At 62.6% G+C, this 22,259-nt stretch overlaps 1 protein-coding gene across 1 annotated transcript in view; it reads right to left on the reverse strand.

Annotated features, from left to right (window-relative positions):
* Positions 1-942: 942 nt before the first annotated feature.
* Positions 943-22,259, reverse strand: part of Muc12 (mucin 12, cell surface associated) — a 33,339-nt gene continuing 12,022 nt past the window's right edge. The window contains exons 2-17 of the mRNA XM_060368595.1: positions 20,824-21,474; positions 14,714-15,630; positions 11,014-11,102; positions 10,843-10,913; positions 10,493-10,591; positions 9,556-9,683; positions 9,377-9,451; positions 8,803-8,867; positions 6,164-6,315; positions 5,717-5,785; positions 5,475-5,637; positions 4,723-4,884; positions 3,164-3,240; positions 2,615-2,704; positions 1,709-2,064; positions 943-1,566 (exon numbers count right to left, since the gene is read on the reverse strand). Of these exons, the coding sequence (XP_060224578.1) occupies positions 943-1,566; positions 1,709-2,064; positions 2,615-2,704; positions 3,164-3,240; positions 4,723-4,884; positions 5,475-5,637; positions 5,717-5,785; positions 6,164-6,315; positions 8,803-8,867; positions 9,377-9,451; positions 9,556-9,683; positions 10,493-10,591; positions 10,843-10,913; positions 11,014-11,102; positions 14,714-15,630; positions 20,824-21,474 (3,788 nt within the window). The remainder of the gene's footprint in view (positions 1,567-1,708; positions 2,065-2,614; positions 2,705-3,163; positions 3,241-4,722; positions 4,885-5,474; positions 5,638-5,716; positions 5,786-6,163; positions 6,316-8,802; positions 8,868-9,376; positions 9,452-9,555; positions 9,684-10,492; positions 10,592-10,842; positions 10,914-11,013; positions 11,103-14,713; positions 15,631-20,823; positions 21,475-22,259) is intronic.

The raw sequence follows: 22,259 nt of genomic DNA on the forward strand, positions 1-22,259 counted from the left end.
TGTGTGTGTTTCTGTGAGTGTGTGTCTGTGTGTCTCTGTGTGTGTCTGTGTGAGTGTGTGAATGTTTTAGACACAAGGTCTCACTGCTGTAGCCCAGGCTGGCCTCTAACTCACAGACATCCCCCTGCCTCTGGTCCCAGTGCTAAAGGCGTGCCCCACCCACCCGGCTGAATGTGAGACAGGGCCCCGCCGAGCCGCTGTCCGTGAACTCAGTGTCCCGAGCAGCGGGAATGACAGGCTTTCCACACCCAGCGTGGACCGACCTTGTGAGGAGGAAACGCACACCAGAGAAGCGGGCACACCCGGACAGGAACCGGGGCTCCGGTCACCTCTCGGGGCTGAGGTCCGCCCCCCACAGACACACAGACACAGACAGACACACAGACACAGAGACACACAGACACACAGACACACACAGACATACAGACACACAGACATACAGACACACAGACATACAGACACAGAGACACACACAGACACAGAGACACACAGAGACACACAGACACAGAGACACACAGAGACACAGACACACAGACACAAGACAGAGACACACACAGACTCAGAGACACGCAGACAGAGATACACAGACACAGACACACACAGACACACACAGACTCAGAGACACGCAGACACAGAGATACACAGACACAGAGACACACACAGACACACACAGACTCAGAGACACACAGACACAGAGACACACAGACACAGAGACACACACAGACTCAGAGACACAGACACAGAGACACACACAGACTCAGAGACACGCAGACACAGAGATACACAGACACAGACACACACAAACACACAGACGGGAGAAAAGAAAAGAGAAGAAGCAGGGACAGAAGTCGGAGCCAGCGAGCAGGCTGGGGGCTGAGCAGGGGTGCGGCGCGGGCCACACTGTGGGCTTTAGGCCAGCGTCGCCTGTGTCGGGACTTTGTCTTACACCCTCGGGGGACTGGGCGGAGAGGAGGAGGCCGTGCGCCCTCCCCGCGTCTGAGGGAGGCCCGGCCCGTCCCCCAGCGGCTGTGACCCCGGGCGGCTCCCCGGCCAGGGCTGAGCCCCGAGTGGGAGCTGACAGAGCAGGCGCTGTGCCCGCAGCCCGGCCCGAGGGGGCGACTCACCGTCCGCGGCCGTGTGCCGGGGCGCGAGGGCGAGGGCCAGCAGGCAGAGCGCGCAGAGGGCCGCGCCCGCCGCCATCGTGCAGAAGCCAGCCGCGCTGCGCTCTTCTCTGCGCGGGCGAGCCGGGGGCCCCAGAAATAACAGCCGCCGGGGACCTTTGACCCCGGGGTGCGGGGGGGGCACAGGCGCTTCCGCATGGTGGGAGGGGGCGCTGGCCGCCCGGGCCGAAGGGCACAGGGAGCGGCTGCCTTCCCGGCACGCACGCAGGTGCGCCCGGGTCAGGAGGTTGGCACCGCAGGGGCGAGGTCCTGTCCCCGGGTGTCCGCGGACACACCCAGAGCGGGCACCCGGCAGGAGCGTGCCCTCCGGGTCCCCGGGCCCAGTGACACGGGGGACCCCAGGGCGAGAGCTCAGGGGTGAGCAAGGCCCCGCCCCGCGCCCACCCTGGAGAGTGAGAGCGCCGGGGCCTGTGCCCTGGGCGACCCAGGCCTCACACGCCGGCTCGGGCACAAGCAGGCAAAGCCCTGAGGCCACTTCCCCAACACCGGACACACACACACACACACACACACACACACACACACACAGAAGGAGGTGAAAAGCCGAGTGTTCTCTCAAGAATTGCTTTATTGATAGAAAAACCCCAGAGCGGGCGGCACCCACGAGCAAGCAGAGGGGAGCGGGGAGGGGGGGGGAACGAGGGGAGCGGGGGGGGGGGAGCGGCCCTCTCCGCCCTCCCTCCGTCCCGTCTGCCTGCACTGGTCCCCGGGGTGACCCCCACGCCAGTCCCAGCAGCGAACAACAGCCGTGCTCTGGGGGACGACGCGGTGGGCGCTGCGGTGGGCTCCGGCCGTCTCTCGTGTAAAGGGGGTGAGGGGCACACGCTCGTGCTCACGGGGCTGGCGTGGCTGGCGTCACCACCGTGGGCCTCTGGAAGCTGAGCTGCGGGGGGAGAAGACTCGGTTACCCGGGGGAGGGCGTTGGGGGGCGTGGGTAGGGGGCGTGGGTGGGGTATGTGGATGGGGGCATGAGGGGGCGTGGGTGGGGGCGTGGATGGGGGCGTGGGTGGGGGCGTGGGTGGGGGCGTGGGTGGGGGCGTGGGTGGGGGATGTGGGTGGGGGCGTGGGTGGGGGATGTGGGTGGGGGCGTGGGTGGGGGATGTGGGTAGGGAGCGTTGGGGGGCGTGGGTGGGGGCGTGGGTGGGGGGTGTGGGTGGGGGCGTGGGTGGGGGATGTGGGTGGGGGATGTGGGTGGGGGCGTGGGTGGGGGATGTGGGTGGGGGATGTGGGTGGGGGCGTGGGTGGGGGATGTGGGTGGGGGCGTGGGTGGGGGATGTGGGTAGGGAGCGTTGGGGGGCGTGGGTGGGGGCGTGGGTGGGGGCGTGGGTGGGGGATGTGGGTAGGGAGCGTTGGGGGGCGTGGGTGGGGGCGTGGGTGGGGGATGTGGGTAGGGGGCGTTGGGGGGGCAGGGGGCGGGCGTGAGCAGGCGTCACCTGCGCGCTGGGGTCCACGTCCTGCAGGTTGGGGGCGGAAGCGGCTGTACCCTCGCTGGAGGCCGAACCTGTCGTCTCTCAGCTGCTCGGCTGCGGGGGAGAGGGCGGCTGAGGGGCCCCGCTCGCCCGCGCACCCTCCCCACCCCCGCAGGGGACATGCGGGGCTTCCGGGCTCCCCACGGGACCTTGGTGACCTGGCGCGGGCAGGAAGCAGTTCCGGGGTGACACCGGTCCGAGCCCGCCTCGCGCTGGGCCCCGTGTGTCACAGTCACACCCGTGGGGCGCTCGGCCACGGTGTGAGCACACGGGGTCACCCCCCCCCCGCTCTGGCACGCCTGGCCTCTCGCCCTCCGTGTAAAAGTCCCCAAGGCCTTGGTGACACACAGGGGAGGGCTGGGGGCTTTGCCGGGAGAAGCTAACAGAGGGTCAGGTCAGAGGTCGAGGGAGGCCTGGAGAGCGTCACCTGACCTCTGCCCGGAGAGCTGAGACCGGGAGGACCTGAGGGTGCAGGGGGCACACTGTCGCCAGGCGTTCACCGGACACACTCACCTTCCCACACGCCCGAGCTCTGGAACGTCCCAGGAACAGACTCTCTCTGCCACGCTTGACAGGGGTCATATTGTGACCTGCACACACAGTGCCAGGAGTGAGCAACTGCGCGTGGGAGGAGGAGGGGAACAGGGGGACAGGAGGACAGGAGGACAGTGGGGACAGGAGGACAGGGGACAGGGGGACAGGGGAACAGGGGACAGGGGGACAGGGGAACAGGGGACAGGGGGACAGGGGAACAGGAGGACAGGAGGACAGGGGGACAGGAGGACAGTGGGGACAGGAGGACAGGGGAACAGGAGGACAGGGGAACAGGAGGACAGGAGGACAGGGGGACAGGAGGACAGTGGGGACAGGAGGACAGGGGAACAGGAGGACAGGAGGACAGGGGGACAGGAGGACAGTGGGGACAGGAGGACAGGGGAACAGGAGGACAGGGGGACAGTGGGGACAGGAGGATGGGGGACAGGAGGACAGTGGGGACAGGAGGACAGGGGAACAGGAGGACAGGGGGACAGTGGGGACAGGAGGACAGGGTGACAGTGGGGACAGGAGAAGAGAGGAGACAGGGGGACAGGAGGACAGGAGGGACAGGAAGGGGGGACAGGAGGGACAGGAGGAGAGGGGTGACAGGAGGGACTGAAGGGACAGGAGGGACAGGAGGAGAGGGGTGACAGGAGGGACTGAAGGGACAGGAGGACAGGAGGGGACATTGGGGAGTGAGGCCAGAGGTTCCTCCATCCCATGGGTGAGAAACCAGGTTCTCCAAAAGACCCCCTCTCCTTCTGTCCACCTCCTGTCCCCTGTCCTCCTGCCCCCCCCACCCCCGTTTCCTGCCATCCTTCCTGGCATTCCCAGTGCCAGCTTCCTGGTCCTCTACGGCTGGAAACCTTCCCTGTCTAATGATTTTCAGGCTGAAGTTTCTGTTTCCATTTCTCACCCCAACCAGCCCTATCAGGCACCTGGGTGACACCCGAGGACAAATGTGCCGGGAAGGGTGTGCTCAGGGCGTGCCGGGACGGGTGTGCCCAGACACCCTGCTTGGCCTCAGCGGTCACGGTCCGCTGGAAAGAGCGGAACTGCAGAAGGCGACAGTGACTCCTGAGAGGGTCCCCGGGCCCCCCTGTCACACTCGCCCTCCGCTCACACCTTAACCAGACAGTGGGGGGCACCGGGGAACATGTCCTCCCGGGTCCCCCTGCTGCGGGGCATGGGGATAAAGATGGAGCAGGGACAGAGGGGACAGCAGGAGGCCACGGGGCAGGGGCAGGGGTCGTAGGACCAGGACCCGCTGCTTGGTCCTCCTGTGGGTCCCCAGTTCGGGGGCCGACCCACGGGGACGCTGACGCTGTCACCTCCCCAAGACGCGGGGGTGGGAGTGGGACTCGCTTAGCTGAGGGGCTGGGTGGGAGGGGGAGGGAGGAGGAACTAAAGAACGAGGGAGGAGGGAGAGCGGGGAGGAGGGAAGAGAAAAGAGGGAGGAGGACTGCGATCCGGATGTACAGTGGATAGTAAATCAACTCAAGCCACGGTGACCCCTCACGCGCGTGATCCGTCACCTGCGCATCTTCCGGCGCGAGCGTCCGAGGAGCACGGCCAGGACGACGGAGAGCAGGAGCAGCGCGGCCAGCGCGGCGCCCACCAGCCCGAATACTAGCCTCTTGCTCGTCCTGGACTCGCAGGTGTCTCCCCAGTACCAGTGCGTGTCCGTGTTCGGGCACCTGCGGGCACACGAGGCAGGTCACCCGAAGGGGCGGCACCCAAGCCCAAGGGGTCTCCCTGGTGGGAGTCCACCCCCGGTATTCCCGGGGCGCGCCCTCCCCGGTGCGCGCCCTCCCCGGTGCCCGCCCTTCCCGTGCCCGTCCTTGGTGTGCGCGCTCCCCGGTGTGCGCCCTCCCCGGTGTGCGCGCTCCCCATGCCGGTCCTCCTTGGTGTGCGCGCTCCCCGGTGTGCGCGCTCCCCATGCCGGTCCTCCTTGGTGTGCGTGCTCCCCGGTGTGCGCCCTCCCTGTGCGCGCCCTCCTTGGTGTGCGCCCTCCCTGGTGCCCGCCCTCCCCGTGCGCGCTCTCCTTGGTGTGCGCGCCCTCCCCGTGCACGCGCTCCCCCTGGTGCCCGCCCTCCCCGTCCCCGCCCTCCTTGGTGCCCGCCCTCCCCGTGCACGCGCTCCCCATGCGCGCCCTCCCCGTGCCCGCCCTCCCCGTGCGCGCCCTCCCCGGTGCCCGCCCTCCCCGTGCGCGCCCTCCCCGGTGCCCGCCCTCCCCGTGCGCGCCCTCCCCGGTGCCGTCCTGTGGCCTCGCCGCGCGGACACTCACACGCAGCGCGCGCCCGAGCGCTGCAGCTGGCACTGGCCCCCGTGGCAGTCGAGCCGCGACTTGGAGTCCGGCGTGCAGGGGCTCGCGCACGTCAGCCTCCCGTCCAGCGTCTCGGGCCGGAAGAACTGGCCGAAGCCCCGGGCGGCCTTCCGGAAGCAGAACTCTGCGGGCGAGGGCGGCAGCTAGCACCCCGCAGCCTCCGCGCCCCCTGCCGGGCCCCCACCCCGGCCCGGGCAGCTCACCGGCAGCGTCGAAGCTGAGGGTTCGGGTCCCCACGCTGGTGAAGTTTCCGTTGTAGCACAGCAAGGAGGCTGCCAGGGCGGAAAGACGCAAACCCTCCATCAGACTCCGCCCTCCCCCTCCAGGCTCCGCCCTTCTCCATCAGACTCCTCCCCGCTCCCTCCAGGCTCCGCCCTTCTCCATCAGACTCCTCCCCACTCCCTCCGGGCCCCGCCCTTTCCCTCCGGGCCCCGCCCTCTCACTCAGGATTCCTCCCTCTCCCTCCGGGCCCCGCCCTCCCCCTCCGGGCTCCGCCCTCCCCCGGGCCCCGCCCTCCCCCTCCGGGCCCCGCCCTCCTCCCGCCTAGAGCCGCCCGCGGAGCCCAGGCTGGCTTCAGTGGCCGCAATCCCCCTGCCGCAGCTTCCTCGGAGGGCCGCGGGGAGAGGGCGCGGCCGGGCTCGGGCGCTCACTCTGGCACAGGGAGAGGTCGCGCTCCGTCCCGGCGGTCTCGGCCCTGATCTTGGCCTCCACGACCCGCGAGAGGTTCGCGAACAGCGCCTCGTACTCCGCCGTGTAGCTGGCCTGCAGGACCACGTCGCTCCGCACCACGATGCTGCCGTTGCTGCCAGGGCGCCAGCGTCAGCGCCCGCGCCACCAGGCCGCCCCCGGACCAGTGCGCCACCAGGCCGCCCCCGGACCAGTGCGCAGCCCAGGCCGCCCCGGACCAGTGCGCAGCCCAGGCCGTCCCGGGACCAGTGCGCCACCAGGCCGTCCCGGGACCAGTGCGCCACCAGGCCGTCCCGGACCAGTGCGCAGCCCAGGCCGCCCCCGGGACCAGTGCGCCACCAGGCCGCCCCCGGACCAGTGCGCCACCAGGCCGCCCCGGGACCAGTGCGCCACCAGGCCGCCCCCGGACCAGTGCGCCACCAGGCCGCCCCGGGACCAGTGCGCCACCAGGCCGTCCCGGACCAGTGCGCCACCAGGCCGTCCCGGGACCCGCTGCAGAGCCCAGGCTGTCCCGGGACCCGCTGTATAGCCCAGGCCGCCCCCAGACCAGTGCGCAGCCCAGGCTGTCCACGGGGAATAAATGTGTGAGATAACCAGGAATGAATGATGGATCCACAAATGATGGATGAATTAGTGTGTAACCGGAGGATAAAAATGAATCGAGGCTGAATTTGAGTGCGTGAGGGAGTGAACAGGTCATGTGAACAGATGAAGTGTGAGTCAGGGTCCTCAGGTGAGCACAGGTGAGCTCAGGTGAGGATCAAGTGAGGATCAGGTGAGGGTCAGGTGAGTACAGATGAGGGTCAGGTGGTGAGCTCAGGTGAGGATCAAGTGAGGATCAGGTGAGCTCAGGTGAGCACAGGTGAGGGTCAGGTGAGGGTCAGGTGAGGGTCAGGTGAGGGTCAGGTGAGCACAGGTGAGGATCAGGTGAGCACAGGTGAGAGTCAGGTGAGGGTCAGGTGAGCACAGGTGAGGGTCAGATAAGGGTCAGGTGAGGGTCAGGTGAGCACAGGTAAGGGTCAGGTAAAGATCAGGTGAGCACAGGTGAGGATCAGGTGAGCTAAGGCGAGGTCAGGTGAGCACAGGTGAGGATCAGGTACATATCAGGTGAGCACAGGTGAGGATCAGGTAAATATCGGGAGCACAGGTGAGGGTCAGGTGAGCACAGGTGAGGATCAGGTGAGCACAGGTGAGGGTCAGGTGAGCACAGGTGAGGGTCAGGTGAGCACAGGTGAGGGTCAGGTAAAGATTAGGTGAGCACAGGTGAGGATCAGGTGAGCTAAGGCGAGGTCAGGTGAGCACAGGTGAGGATCAGGTAAGGATCAGGTGAGGGTCAGGTAAATATCAGGTGAGCACAGGTGAGGGATGGGTAAGGATCACGTAAGGATCAGGTGAGCACAGGTGAGGATCAGGTAAGGATCAGGTGAGCACAGGTGAGTGTCAGGTAAGGATCAGGTGAGCACAGGTGAGGGTCAGATAAGGGTCAGGTGAGGGTCAGGTGAGCACAGGTAAGGGTCAGGTAAAGATCAGGTGAGCACAGGTGAGGGTCAGGTAAGGATCAGGTGAGCTCAGGCAAGGGTCAGGTGAGCACAGGCGAGGGTCAGGTGAGCACAGGCGAGGTTCAGGTGAGCACAGGTGAGGATCAGGTGAGCTCAGGTGAGGGTCAGGTGAAATCAGGTGAGGGTCAGGTGAGCTCAGGCGAGGGTCAGGTGAGCACAGGCGAGGGTCAGGTGAGCACAGGCGAGGGTCAGGTGAGCACAGGTGAGGATCAGGTGAGGGTCAGGTGAAATCAGGTGAGGGTCAGGTGAGGATCAGGTAAGGATCAGGTGAGCACAGGTGAGGGTCAGGTAAGGATCAGGTGAGAACAGGTGAGGCTCAGGTAAGGATCAGGTGAGCACAGGTGAGCTCAGGTGAGGGTCAGGTGAGCTCAGGTGAGCACAGGTGAGGGTCAGGTGAGCTCAGGTGAGCTCAGGTGAGCACAGGTAAGCTCAGGCAAGGGTCAGGTGAGCACAGGCGAGGGTCAGGTGAGCACAGGTGAGGATCAGGTGAGCTCAGGTGAGGGTCAGGTGAAATCAGGTGAGGATCAGGTAAGGATCAGGTGAGCACAGGTGAGGGTCAGGTAAGGATCAGGTGAGAACAGGTGAGGGTCAGGTAAGGATCAGGTGAGCACAGGTGAGCTCAGGTGAGCACAGGTGAGCTCAGGTGAGGGTCAGGTGAGCACAGGTGAGCTCAGGTGAGGGTCAGGTGAGCTCAGGTGAGCACAGGTGAGCACAGGTGAGCTCAGGTGAGCTCAGGTGAGGGTCAGGTGAGCACAGGTGAGCTCAGGTGAGCTCAGGTGAGGGTCAGGTGAGCACAGGTGAGCTCAGGTGAGGGTCAGGTGAGCTCAGGTGAGCACAGGTGAGGGTCAGGTGAGCTCAGGTGAGCACAGGTGAGCTCAGGTGAGCACAGGTGAGGGTCAGGTGAGCACAGGTGAGCTCAGGTGAGGGTCAGGTGAGCTCAGGTGAGCACAGGTGAGCACAGGTGAGCTCAGGTGCAGGGCTGCAGTCCGGGCCCAGCCTAGCTCCGGTGGGAAGCAGCAGAGAGCGGGCGCCCCAGCACTCACAGCAGCTGTCTAATGATCACACTTCTGTACTCGGGAAGGTCGTCTCCTGAGAAAACTTTATCCATCTGAAAAACACGGGACACGGAGCCGCGTGGGCGCCTGCCTGGGTCTGAGCGTAGTGGGTCTGAGTGGGCGGGGAGGACACGAACTGAGTGGGCAGGGATGGTCGAGGGGAGGGGCGGGCCTGAGGGGAGGGGCGGGCCTGAGTGGAGGAGTGTGCCTGAGTGGAGGAGCTGGCCTGGGTGGGCGTGTCTGGGAGGGGCGTGTCTGGGGAGGGGCGTGTCTGGGGAGGAGCTGGCCTGGGTGGGCGTGTCTGGGGAGGGGCGTGTCTGGGGAGAAGCTGGCCTGGGTGGGCGTGTCTGGGGAGAGGCGTGTCTGGGGAGAGGCGTGTCTGGGGAGGGGCGTGTCTGGGGAGGAGCTGGCCTGGGTGGGCGTGTCTGAGAGGGGCGTGTCTGGAGGGGCGTGTCTGGGGAGGAGCTGGCCTGGGTGGGCGTGTCTGAGGGGAGGGGCGTGTCTGGGGAGGAGCTGGCCTGGGTGGGCGTGTCTGGAGGGGCGTGTCTGGGGAGGAGCTGGCCTGGGTGGGCGTGTCTGGGAGGGGCGTGTCTGGGGAGGAGCTGGCCTGGGTGGGCGTGTCTGGGGAGGGGCGTGTCTAGGGAGGAGCTGGCCTGGGTGGGCGTGTCTGGGGCCCCTGAGTTGAGTGTGAGCGGGCAGTGATGGTCCGCGAGGCGGGCGGGGCGTGCCCGGGGCGTCTACCTGGCTGCGGAAGAGCTGGGAGAAGTTCCTGTAGGCGGCGGACGCGGGGTCCCGCAGCTCGGGCGTGAAGTTCCGGTGCAGCACCTTCACGGTCACGGCCAGCGTGGCGTTGATCACGTCCGGGATGTCTGCGGACGGACAAGGGCGCGTGAGGCCGTCATGGAGGTGACGGAAGTGAGCAGGAAGCAGGAGAGAAACTCGAGTAGGCCAGGGTGGTGGGGCGCACGCGCACGCATGTGTGTGTTCACACGTGTGCATGGTCCTGTGTGTGTTCATACGTGTGCATGGTCCTGTGTGTGTTCATACGTGTGCATGGTCCTGTGTGTGTTCATACGTGTGCATGTTCGTGTGTTCGTGTGTTCATGTGTGCATGTTCCTGTGTGTTCATACATGTGTATGTTCCTGTGTTCATGTGTGCATGTTCCTGTGTGTTCATACATGTGCATGTTCACATGTTCATGTGTGCATGTTCCTGTGTGTTCATGAGTGTCGTCCTCCGTGTCTCTCACTGTTGGAGACGTGCTTCTCCGCTGCCCGGGACGCTCAGGCCTTTGGCCAGGCTGCCGGCCTCAAGCCCACGGCTGTGCGCGCCAGCTCGGGCTGAGGTCAGGGCGCGCGGCTCAGGCCTGGGGCTGAGTGTGAGCTCCTCACGCTAACGCCGGAGTGTGAGCTGAGCGGATCTGGGGCAGGAGGGACCCGGGGCAGGAGGACCCAGGGCAGGAGGACCCGGGGCAGGAGGACCCGGGGCAGGAGGACCCGGGCAGCAGGGACCCCTCCTGACCTGCATGGTCACACATGCTTCTCACAGTGCCTGTCAGAGACCGGGGGTGTGTGCCGTGTGTAGGGCCCGGGGTGTGTGTGTCTGCTGTGTGTCAGGGCCCGGGGGGGGGAGGGCTTGTCTGCTGTGTGTCAGCTGGGGTCCGAGTGCAGCCCTTACCCACGGGGAAGAAGTAGAGGACGGAGTCGCACGCCTGGCCCGTGTACCCCGAGTGGCACTCGCACTGCCTTCCGGTCCACTCCCCGTTCCCACAGTCCTCTGGGGGGACAGAAGAGGCCTCAGGACCACAGCGCCTGTCCCTGGGTGGCCCCGGGCCTCGCCTGACACGGGGTGACACCCTGAGACAGACAACGTTCAGGAGAGACATTTCCACCTCATTCCACAGAACCAGAGAAAGCAGGGAGTAGATAGGGTGGAGGAGACGAGAAAAAGAAGAGAGGGAGAGACGGAGAGAGAGAGAAGGACATAGAGACAGTAAGAAAAGGAACCAGGAGGGAGCTGGGCGGGACCTGCACGGGAAAGCACAGCTCGCCAAGCACGGACACACCACTGAGCTCTGAGCACGATGACACGCTGCACCCTGCACGCCAGAGATGACACAGAAACACCCAGCCTGAGTCAGAGACATGGACACGGGCGCACACGGGCAGAGGGCAGCACAGCCGCTCACGGGGACTTACTTGGTGGCAGAGACACATGTGGCGTCCTCGTGGGAGCAGCGAGACTGCTGGTGAACACGGGGCCCGAGCTGTGAGCAGGGGCCCGAGAGCTGGAGGAGGGGGCAAAGGAGCTGGAAGGGCGGCTGTGTGGAGAGGAGGATGCAGGGACGGGAAGGGAGGAGAAGGGAGCACGGGAGGGAGGGAGAGTGTGAGCAGTGAGAGCTGGGGTGTCAGTGCTGGCCTGCGAGCTGTGAGCTGGGCTGACCAAGGACACTGGAGCCACAGAGGGCAAGGTTGAGGTGTGGGGGACTAAAGGAGGACTGGCAGAGTCTGGGGACATTAAGGTCACCGGGGAGGTGGCATCTTCAGGGCTGGTGGGTGTTGGTGGCACTGTCACAGTCGCTGTACCCCACGATACTGAAATCAAGCCTCCTGGGGAGGTTGTTGCTGCCTCCTGCCGAGATGTGGTGTGAGTGTTCTCAGGAGTCACAGCAGTGTGCGTGGACCCTGAGCCTGTTGGCGAGGTCGTCGACCCCGGAGAGAACACTGTTGGCCAGGTCTGAGTCGCTGGACTTTCTGGTGTTGATTTTGGGAGGACGGGTGAGGTGGTAGATTGGTCAGTCAGGGCCGTGGAGGTCAAGGTCTCAGGAGTTCCGTGTGTTTCTGTGGGAAGGGAGCCTGTGGGGATGACTGTAGTCTCCTGAGTGAAGCCTGTTGTGTGAGAACTCTCAGATGGTTGGGTTACACCTGTGGAAACGTGGCTGGCTGGAGAGGCTGTAGGTTCGTCGGTGAGGGCTGTGGGTAAGGAGGTGTCCTGGGGTGCAGTGGTTCCTGTGGAAACCGAGCCGCCTGGGGTGAGTGTAGACTCCAGTGTGAAGCCTGTCGTTTGCGTGGTCTGAGCGGATTGAGTTCCCTGGGTCGTACTCGGGCCTCCGGGGGAGGTTGGAGTTGCCTCAGGTTGAGATGGGGTGTGGGTGTTCTCAGGAGACGCAGTTCTCTCGGTGGACCCTGAGCCTGTAGGGGAGGCTGTGGATCCGTGAGTGGCGACTGTTGGTGATGTGTCGGCTCCTTCAGTTGCTTGTGTTGAAATGGAGACTCTTGGGGCGGTGGAAGATGGCTCAGGCGCAGCTGAGGTGTAGGAGGTCTCAGGAGGCGCCGCTGTTCCTGTGGACCCTGAGCTGGTTTGGAAGGGTGTAGTGTCCTGGGTGACGACTGTTTGGGAGGTCTCCGTTGTTTGAGTTGCTGCTGTTGGGAACAGGCTGCTTGGAGACTGTGTGGGTGTCTGGGTGAAGGCTGAGCTGAGGGTGGCGTCGGGGGAGACGGCGGTTGAAGGGGAACCTGCTGTGCTTTGTGAAGTGCCTGTTTCACCAGAGGAGGTTGTTGTGTGGGCCGTGTCAGTGGGCTGACTTCCAGGAGCGGAAATCGGGCCTCCTGGGGAGGTTGTTGCTGCCTCCTGCCGAGATGTGGTGTGAGTGTTCTCAGGAGTCACAGCAGTGTGCGTGGACCCTGAGCCTGTTGGCGAGGTCGTCGACCCCGGAGAGAACACTGTTGGCCAGGTCTGAGTCCCTGGACTTTCTGGTGTTGATTTTGGGAGGACGGGTGAGGTGGTAGATTGGTCAGTCAGGGCCGTGGAGGTCAAGGTCTCAGGAGTTCCGTGTGTTTCTGTGGGAAGGGAGCCTGTGGGGATGACTGTAGTCTCCTGAGTGAAGCGTGTTGTGTGAGAACTCTCAGATGGTTGGGTTACACCTGTGGAAACGTGGCTGGCTGGTGAGGCTGTAGGTAAGGAGGTGTCCTGGGGTGCAGTGGTTCCTATGGAAACCGAGCCGCCTCCGGTGAGTGTAGACTCCAGTGTGAAGCCTGTCGTTTGCGTGGTCTGAGCGGATTGAGTTCCCTGGGTCGTACTCGGGCCTCCGGGGGAGGTTGGAGTTGCCTCAGGTTGAGATGGGGTGTGGGTGTTCTCAGGAGACGCAGTTCTCTCGGTGGACCCTGAGCCTGTAGGGGAGGCTGTGGATCCGTGAGTGGCGACTGTTGGTGATGTGTCGGCTCCTTCAGTTGCTTGTGTTGAAATGGAGACTCTTGGGGCGGTGGAAGATGGCTCAGGCGCAGCTGAGGTGTAGGAGGTCTCAGGAGGCGCCGCTGTTCCTGTGGACCCTGAGCTGGTTTGGAAGGGTGTAGTGTCCTGGGTGACGACTGTTTGGGAGGTCTCCGTTGTTTGAGTTGCTGCTGTTGGGAACAGGCTGCTTGGAGACTGTGTGGGTGTCTGGGTGAAGGCTGAGCTGAGGGTGGCGTCGGGGGAGACGGCGGTTGAAGGGGAACCTGCTGTGCTTTGTGAAGTGCCTGTTTCACCAGAGGAGGTTGTTGTGTGGGCCGTGTCAGTGGGCTGACTTCCAGGAGTGGAAATCGGGCCTCCTGGGGAGGTTGTTGCTGCCTCCTGCCGAGATGTGGTGTGAGTGTTCTCAGGAGTCACAGCAGTGTGCGTGGACCCTGAGCCTGTTGGCGAGGTCGTCGACCCCGGAGAGAACACTGTTGGCCAGGTCTGAGTCGCTGGACTTTCTGGTGTTGATTTTGGGAGGACGGGTGAGGTGGTAGATTGGTCAGTCAGGGCCGTGGAGGTCAAGGTCTCAGGAGTTCCGTGTGTTTCTGTGGGAAGGGAGCCTGTGGGGATGACTGTAGTCTCCTGAGTGAAGCGTGTTGTGTGAGAACTCTCAGATGGTTGGGTTACACCTGTGGAAACGTGGCTGGCTGGAGAGGCTGTAGGTTCGTCGGTGAGGGCTGTGGGTAAGGAGGTGTCCTGGGGTGCAGTGGTTCCTGTGGAAACCGAGCCGCCTGGGGTGAGTGTAGACTCCAGTGTGAAGCCTGTCGTTTGCGTGGTCTGAGCGGATTGAGTTCCCTGGGTCGTACTCGGGCCTCCGGGGGAGGTTGGAGTTGCCTCAGGTTGAGATGGGGTGTGGGTGTTCTCAGGAGACGCAGTTCTCTCGGTGGACCCTGAGCCTGTAGGGGAGGCTGTGGATCCGTGAGTGGCGACTGTTGGTGACGTGTCGGCTCCTTCAGTTGCTTGTGTTGAAATGGAGACTCTTGGGGCGGTGGAAGATGGCTCAGGCGCAGCTGAGGTGTAGGAGGTCTCAGGAGGCGCCGCTGTTCCTGTGGACCCTGAGCTGGTTTGGAAGGGTGTAGTGTCCTGGGTGACGACTGTTTGGGAGGTCTCCGTTGTTTGAGTTGCTGCTGTTGGGAACAGGCTGCTTGGAGACTGTGTGGGTGTCTGGGTGAAGGCTGAGCTGAGGGTGGCGTCGGGGGAGACGGCGGTTGAAGGGGAACCTGCTGTGCTTTGTGAAGTGCCTGTTTCACCAGAGGAGGTTGTTGTGTGGGCCGTGTCAGTGGGCTGACTTCCAGGAGTGGAAATCGGGCCTCCTGGGGAGGTTGTTGCTGCCTCCTGCCGAGATGTGGTGTGAGTGTTCTCAGGAGTCACAGCAGTGTGCGTGGACCCTGAGCTTGTTGGCGAGGTCGTCGACCCCGGAGAGAACACTGTTGGCCAGGTCTGAGTCCCTGGACTTTCTGGTGTTGATTTTGGGAGGACGGGTGAGGTGGTAGATTGGTCAGTCAGGGCCGTGGAGGTCAAGGTCTCAGGAGTTCCGTGTGTTTCTGTGGGAAGGGAGCCTGTGGGGATGACTGTAGTCTCCTGAGTGAAGCGTGTTGTGTGAGAACTCTCAGATGGTTGGGTTACACCTGTGGAAACGTGGCTGGCTGGAGAGGCTGTAGGTTCGGCGGTGAGGGCTGTGGGTAAGGAGGTGTCCTGGGGTGCAGTGGTTCCTGTGGAAACCGAGCCGCCTCCGGTGAGTGTAGACTCCAGTGTGAAGCCTGTCGTTTGCGTGGTCTGAGCGGATTGAGTTCCCTGGGTCGTACTCGGGCCTCCGGGGGAGGTTGGAGTTGCCTCAGGTTGAGATGGGGTGTGGGTGTTCTCAGGAGACGCAGTTCTCTCGGTGGACCCTGAGCCTGTAGGGGAGGCTGTGGATCCGTGAGTGGCGACTGTTGGTGACGTGTCGGCTCCTTCAGTTGCTTGTGTTGAAATGGAGACTCTTGGGGCGGTGGAAGATGGCTCAGGCGCAGCTGAGGTGTAGGAGGTCTCAGGAGGCGCCGCTGTTCCTGTGGACCCTGAGCTGGTTTGGAAGGGTGTAGTGTCCTGGGTGACGACTGTTTGGGAGGTCTCCGTTGTTTGAGTTGCTGCTGTTGGGAACAGGCTGCTTGGAGACTGTGTGGGTGTCTGGGTGAAGGCTGAGCTGAGGGTGGCGTCGGGGGAGACGGCGGTTGAAGGGGAACCTGCTGTGCTTTGTGAAGTGCCTGTTTCACCAGAGGAGGTTGTTGTGTGGGCCGTGTCAGTGGGCTGACTTCCAGGAGTGGAAATCGGGCCTCCTGGGGAGGTTGTTGCTGCCTCCTGCCGAGATGTGGTGTGAGTGTTCTCAGGAGTCACAGCAGTGTGCGTGGACCCTGAGCCTGTTGGCGAGGTCGTCGACCCCGGAGAGAACACTGTTGGCCAGGTCTGAGTCGCTGGACTTTCTGGTGTTGATTTTGGGAGGACGGGTGAGGTGGTAGATTGGTCAGTCAGGGCCGTGGAGGTCAAGGTCTCAGGAGTTCCGTGTGTTTCTGTGGGAAGGGAGCCTGTGGGGATGACTGTAGTCTCCTGAGTGAAGCGTGTTGTGTGAGAACTCTCAGATGGTTGGGTTACACCTGTGGAAACGTGGCTGGCTGGTGAGGCTGTAGGTAAGGAGGTGTCCTGGGGTGCAGTGGTTCCTATGGAAACCGAGCCGCCTCCGGTGAGTGTAGACTCCAGTGTGAAGCCTGTCGTTTGCGTGGTCTGAGCGGATTGAGTTCCCTGGGTCGTACTCGGGCCTCCGGGGGAGGTTGGAGTTGCCTCAGGTTGAGATGGGGTGTGGGTGTTCTCAGGAGACGCAGTTCTCTCGGTGGACCCTGAGCCTGTAGGGGAGGCTGTGGATCCGTGAGTGGCGACTGTTGGTGATGTGTCGGCTCCTTCAGTTGCTTGTGTTGAAATGGAGACTCTTGGGGCGGTGGAAGATGGCTCAGGCGCAGCTGAGGTGTAGGAGGTCTCAGGAGGCGCCGCTGTTCCTGTGGACCCTGAGCTGGTTTGGAAGGGTGTAGTGTCCTGGGTGACGACTGTTTGGGAGGTCTCCGTTGTTTGAGTTGCTGCTGTTGGGAACAGGCTGCTTGGAGACTGTGTGGGTGTCTGGGTGAAGGCTGAGCTGAGGGTGGCGTCGGGGGAGACGGCGGTTGAAGGGGAACCTGCTGTGCTTTGTGAAGTGCCTGTTTCACCAGAGGAGGTTGTTGTGTGGGCCGTGTCAGTGGGCTGACTTCCAGGAGTGGAAATCGGGCCTCCTGGGGAGGTTGTTGCTGCCTCCTGCCGAGATGTGGTGTGAGTGTTCTCAGGAGTCACAGCAGTGTGCGTGGACCCTGAGCCTGTTGGCGAGGTCGTCGACCCCGGAGAGAACACTGTTGGCCAGGTCTGAGTCCCTGGACTTTCTGGTGTTGATTTTGGGAGGACGGGTGAGGTGGTAGATTGGTCAGTCAGGGCCGTGGAGGTCAAGGTCTCAGGAGTTCCGTGTGTTTCTGTGGGAAGGGAGCCTGTGGGGATGACTGTAGTCTCCTGAGTGAAGCGTGTTGTGTGAGAACTCTCAGATGGTTGGGTTACACCTGTGGAAACGTGGCTGGCTGGTGAGGCTGTAGGTAAGGAGGTGTCCTGGGGTGCAGTGGTTCCTATGGAAACCGAGCCGCCTCCGGTGAGTGTAGACTCCAGTGTGAAGCCTGTCGTTTGCGTGGTCTGAGCGGATTGAGTTCCCTGGGTCGTACTCGGGCCTCCGGGGGAGGTTGGAGTTGCCTCAGGTTGAGATGGGGTGTGGGTGTTCTCAGGAGACGCAGTTCTCTCGGTGGACCCTGAGCCTGTAGGGGAGGCTGTGGATCTGTGAGTGGCGACTGTTGGTGATGTGTCGGCTCCTTCAGTTGCTTGTGTTGAAATGGAGACTCTTGGGGTGGTGGAAGATGGCTCAGGCGCAGCTGAGGTGTAGGAGGTCTCAGGAGACGCCGCTGTTCCTGTGGACCCTGAGCTGGTTTGGAAGGGTGTAGTGTCCTGGGTGACGACTGTTTGGGAGGTCTCCGTTGTTTGAGTTGCTGCTGTTGGGAACAGGCTGCTTGGAGACTGTGTGGGTGTCTGGGTGAAGGCTGAGCTGAGGGTGGCGTCGGGGGAGACGGCGGTTGAAGGGGAACCTGCTGTGCTTTGTGAAGTGCCTGTTTCACCTGAGGAGGTTGTTGTGTGGGCCGTGTCAGTGGGCTGACTTCCAGGAGTGGAAATCGGGCCTCCTGGGGAGGTTGTTGCTGCCTCCTGCCGAGATGTGGTGTGAGTGTTCTCAGGAGTCACAGCAGTGTGCGTGGACCCTGAGCCTGTTGGCGAGGTCGTCGACCCCGGAGAGAACACTGTTGGCCAGGTCTGAGTCGCTGGACTTTCTGGTGTTGATTTTGGGAGGACGGGTGAGGTGGTAGATTGGTCAGTCAGGGCCGTGGAGGTCAAGGTCTCAGGAGTTCCATGTGTTTCTGTGGGAAGGGAGCCTGTGGGGATGACTGTAGTCTCCTGAGTGAAGCCTGTTGTGTGAGAACTCTCAGATGGTTGGTTTACACCTGTGGAAACGTGGCTGGCTGGAGAGGCTGTAGGTTCGTCGGTGAGGGCTGTGGGTAAGGAGGTGTCCTGGGGTGCAGTGGTTCCTGTGGAAACCGAGCCGCCTGGGGTGAGTGTAGACTCCAGTGTGAAGCCTGTCGTTTGCGTGGTCTGAGCGGATTGAGTTCCCTGGGTCGTACTCGGGCCTCCGGGGGAGGTTGGAGTTGCCTCAGGTTGAGATGGGGTGTGGGTGTTCTCAGGAGACGCAGTTCTCTCGGTGGACCCTGAGCCTGTAGGGGAGGCTGTGGATCCGTGAGTGGCGACTGTTGGTGATGTGTCGGCTCCTTCAGTTGCTTGTGTTGAAATGGAGACTCTTGGGGCGGTGGAAGATGGCTCAGGCGCAGCTGAGGTGTAGGAGGTCTCAGGAGGCGCCGCTGTTCCTGTGGACCCTGAGCTGGTTTGGAAGGGTGTAGTGTCCTGGGTGACGACTGTTTGGGAGGTCTCCGTTGTTTGAGTTGCTGCTGTTGGGAACAGGCTGCTTGGAGACTGTGTGGGTGTCTGGGTGAAGGCTGAGCTGAGGGTGGCGTCGGGGGAGACGGCGGTTGAAGGGGAACCTGCTGTGCTTTGTGAAGTGCCTGTTTCACCAGAGGAGGTTGTTGTGTGGGCCGTGTCAGTGGGCTGACTTCCAGGAGTGGAAATCGGGCCTCCTGGGGAGGTTGTTGCTGCCTCCTGCCGAGATGTGGTGTGAGTGTTCTCAGGAGTCACAGCACTGTGCGTGGACCCTGAGCCTGTTGGCGAGGTCGTCGACCCCGGAGAGAACACTGTTGGCCAGGTCTGAGTCCCTGGACTTTCTGGTGTTGATTTTGGGAGGACGGGTGAGGTGGTAGATTGGTCAGTCAGGGCCGTGGAGGTCAAGGTCTCAGGAGTTCCGTGTGTTTCTGTGGGAAGGGAGCCTGTGGGGATGACTGTAGTCTCCTGAGTGAAGCGTGTTGTGTGAGAACTCTCAGATGGTTGGGTTACACCTGTGGAAACGTGGCTGGCTGGTGAGGCTGTAGGTAAGGAGGTGTCCTGGGGTGCAGTGGTTCCTATGGAAACCGAGCCGCCTGGGGTGAGTGTAGACTGCAGTGTGAAGCCTGTCGTTTGCGTGGTCTGAGCGGATTGAGTTCCCTGGGTCGTACTCGGGCCTCCGGGGGAGGTTGGAGTTGCCTCAGGTTGAGATGGGGTGTGGGTGTTCTCAGGAGACGCAGTTCTCTCGGTGGACCCTGAGCCTGTAGGGGAGGCTGTGGATCCGTGAGTGGCGACTGTTGGTGATGTGTCGGCTCCTTCAGTTGCTTGTGTTGAAATGGAGACTCTTGGGGTGGTGGAAGATGGCTCAGGCGCAGCTGAGGTGTAGGAGGTCTCAGGAGACGCCGCTGTTCCTGTGGACCCTGAGCTGGTTTGGAAGGGTGTAGTGTCCTGGGTGACGACTGTTTGGGAGGTCTCCGTTGTTTGAGTTGCTGCTGTTGGGAACAGGCTGCTTGGAGACTGTGTGGGTGTCTGGGTGAAGGCTGAGCTGAGGGTGGCGTCGGGGGAGACGGCGGTTGAAGGGGAACCTGCTGTGCTTTGTGAAGTGCCTGTTTCACCTGAGGAGGTTGTTGTGTGGGCCGTGTCAGTGGGCTGACTTCCAGGAGTGGAAATCGGGCCTCCTGGGGAGGTTGTTGCTGCCTCCTGCCGAGATGTGGTGTGAGTGTTCTCAGGAGTCACAGCAGTGTGCGTGGACCCTGAGCCTGTTGGCGAGGTCGTCGACCCCGGAGAGAACACTGTTGGCCAGGTCTGAGTCGCTGGACTTTCTGGTGTTGATTTTGGGAGGACGGGTGAGGTGGTAGATTGGTCAGTCAGGGCCGTGGAGGTCAAGGTCTCAGGAGTTCCATGTGTTTCTGTGGGAAGGGAGCCTGTGGGGATGACTGTAGTCTCCTGAGTGAAGCCTGTTGTGTGAGAACTCTCAGATGGTTGGGTTACACCTGTGGAAACGTGGCTGGCTGGAGAGGCTGTAGGTTCGTCGGTGAGGGCTGTGGGTAAGGAGGTGTCCTGGGGTGCAGTGGTTCCTGTGGAAACCGAGCCGCCTGGGGTGAGTGTAGACTCCAGTGTGAAGCCTGTCGTTTGCGTGGTCTGAGCGGATTGAGTTCCCTGGGTCGTACTCGGGCCTCCGGGGGAGGTTGGAGTTGCCTCAGGTTGAGATGGGGTGTGGGTGTTCTCAGGAGACGCAGTTCTCTCGGTGGACCCTGAGCCTGTAGGGGAGGCTGTGGATCCGTGAGTGGCGACTGTTGGTGATGTGTCGGCTCCTTCAGTTGCTTGTGTTGAAATGGAGACTCTTGGGGCGGTGGAAGATGGCTCAGGCGCAGCTGAGGTGTAGGAGGTCTCAGGAGGCGCCGCTGTTCCTGTGGACCCTGAGCTGGTTTGGAAGGGTGTAGTGTCCTGGGTGACGACTGTTTGGGAGGTCTCCGTTGTTTGAGTTGCTGCTGTTGGGAACAGGCTGCTTGGAGACTGTGTGGGTGTCTGGGTGAAGGCTGAGCTGAGGGTGGCGTCGGGGGAGACGGCGGTTGAAGGGGAACCTGCTGTGCTTTGTGAAGTGCCTGTTTCACCAGAGGAGGTTGTTGTGTGGGCCGTGTCAGTGGGCTGACTTCCAGGAGTGGAAATCGGGCCTCCTGGGGAGGTTGTTGCTGCCTCCTGCCGAGATGTGGTGTGAGTGTTCTCAGGAGTCACAGCAGTGTGCGTGGACCCTGAGCCTGTTGGCGAGGTCGTCGACCCCGGAGAGAACACTGTTGGCCAGGTCTGAGTCGCTGGACTTTCTGGTGTTGATTTTGGGAGGACGGGTGAGGTGGTAGATTGGTCAGTCAGGGCCGTGGAGGTCAAGGTCTCAGGAGTTCCGTGTGTTTCTGTGGGAAGGGAGCCTGTGGGGGTGACTGTAGTCTCCTGAGTGAAGCCTGTTGTGTGAGAACTCTCAGATGGTTGGGTTACACCTGTGGAAACGTGGCTGGCTGGAGAGGCTGTAGGTTCGTCGGTGAGGGCTGTGGGTAAGGAGGTGTCCTGGGGTGCAGTGGTTCCTGTGGAAACCGAGCCGCCTGGGGTGAGTGTAGACTCCAGTGTGAAGCCTGTCGTTTGCGTGGTCTGAGCGGATTGAGTTCCCTGGGTCGTACTCGGGCCTCCGGGGGAAGTTGGAGTTGCCTCAGGTTGAGATGGGGTGTGGGTGTTCTCAGGAGATGCAGTTCTCTCGGTGGACCCTGAGCCTGTAGGGGAGGCTGTGGATCCGTGAGTGGCGACTGTTGGTGATGTGTCGGCTCCTTCAGTTGCTTGTGTTGAAATGGAGACTCTTGGGGCGGTGGAAGATGGCTCAGGCGCAGCTGAGGTGTAGGAGGTCTCAGGAGGCGCCGCTGTTCCTGTGGACCCTGAGCTGGTTTGGAAGGGTGTAGTGTCCTGGGTGACGACTGTTTGGGAGGTCTCCGTTGTTTGAGTTGCTGCTGTTGGGAACAGGCTGCTTGGAGACTGTGTGGGTGTCTGGGTGAAGGCTGAGCTGAGGGTGGCGTCGGGGGAGACGGCGGTTGAAGGGGAACCTGCTGTGCTTTGTGAAGTGCCTGTTTCACCAGAGGAGGTTGTTGTGTGGGCCGTGTCAGTGGGCTGACTTCCAGGAGTGGAAATCGGGCCTCCTGGGGAGGTTGTTGCTGCCTCCTGCCGAGATGTGGTGTGAGTGTTCTCAGGAGTCACAGCAGTGTGCGTGGACCCTGAGCCTGTTGGCGAGGTCGTCGACCCCGGAGAGAACACTGTTGGCCAGGTCTGAGTCCCTGGACTTTCTGGTGTTGATTTTGGGAGGACGGGTGAGGTGGTAGATTGGTCAGTCAGGGCCGTGGAGTTCAAGGTCTCAGGAGTTCCATGTGTTTCTGTGGGAAGGGAGCCTGTGGGGATGACTGTAGTCTCCTGAGTGAAGCCTGTTGTGTGAGAACTCTCAGATGGTTGGGTTACACCTGTGGAAACGTGGCTGGCTGGAGAGGCTGTAGGTTCGTCGGTGAGGGCTGTGGGTAAGGAGGTGTCCTGGGGTGCAGTGGTTCCTGTGGAAACCGAGCCGCCTGGGGTGAGTGTAGACTCCAGTGTGAAGCCTGTCGTTTGCGTGGTCTGAGCGGATTGAGTTCCCTGGGTCGTACTCGGGCCTCCGGGGGAGGTTGGAGTTGCCTCAGGTTGAGATGGGGTGTGGGTGTTCTCAGGAGACGCAGTTCTCTCGGTGGACCCTGAGCCTGTAGGGGAGGCTGTGGATCCGTGAGTGGCGACTGTTGGTGATGTGTCGGCTCCTTCAGTTGCTTGTGTTGAAATGGAGACTCTTGGGGCGGTGGAAGATGGCTCAGGCGCAGCTGAGGTGTAGGAGGTCTCAGGAGGCGCCGCTGTTCCTGTGGACCCTGAGCTGGTTTGGAAGGGTGTAGTGTCCTGGGTGACGACTGTTTGGGAGGTCTCCGTTGTTTGAGTTGCTGCTGTTGGGAACAGGCTGCTTGGAGACTGTGTGGGTGTCTGGGTGAAGGCTGAGCTGAGGGTGGCGTCGGGAGAGACGGCGGTTGAAGGGGAACCTGCTGTGCTTTGTGAAGTGCCT

Source organism: Meriones unguiculatus, chromosome 15, assembly GCF_030254825.1.
Source record: "Meriones unguiculatus strain TT.TT164.6M chromosome 15, Bangor_MerUng_6.1, whole genome shotgun sequence".
NCBI classification, from domain to species: domain Eukaryota; kingdom Metazoa; phylum Chordata; class Mammalia; order Rodentia; family Muridae; genus Meriones; species Meriones unguiculatus.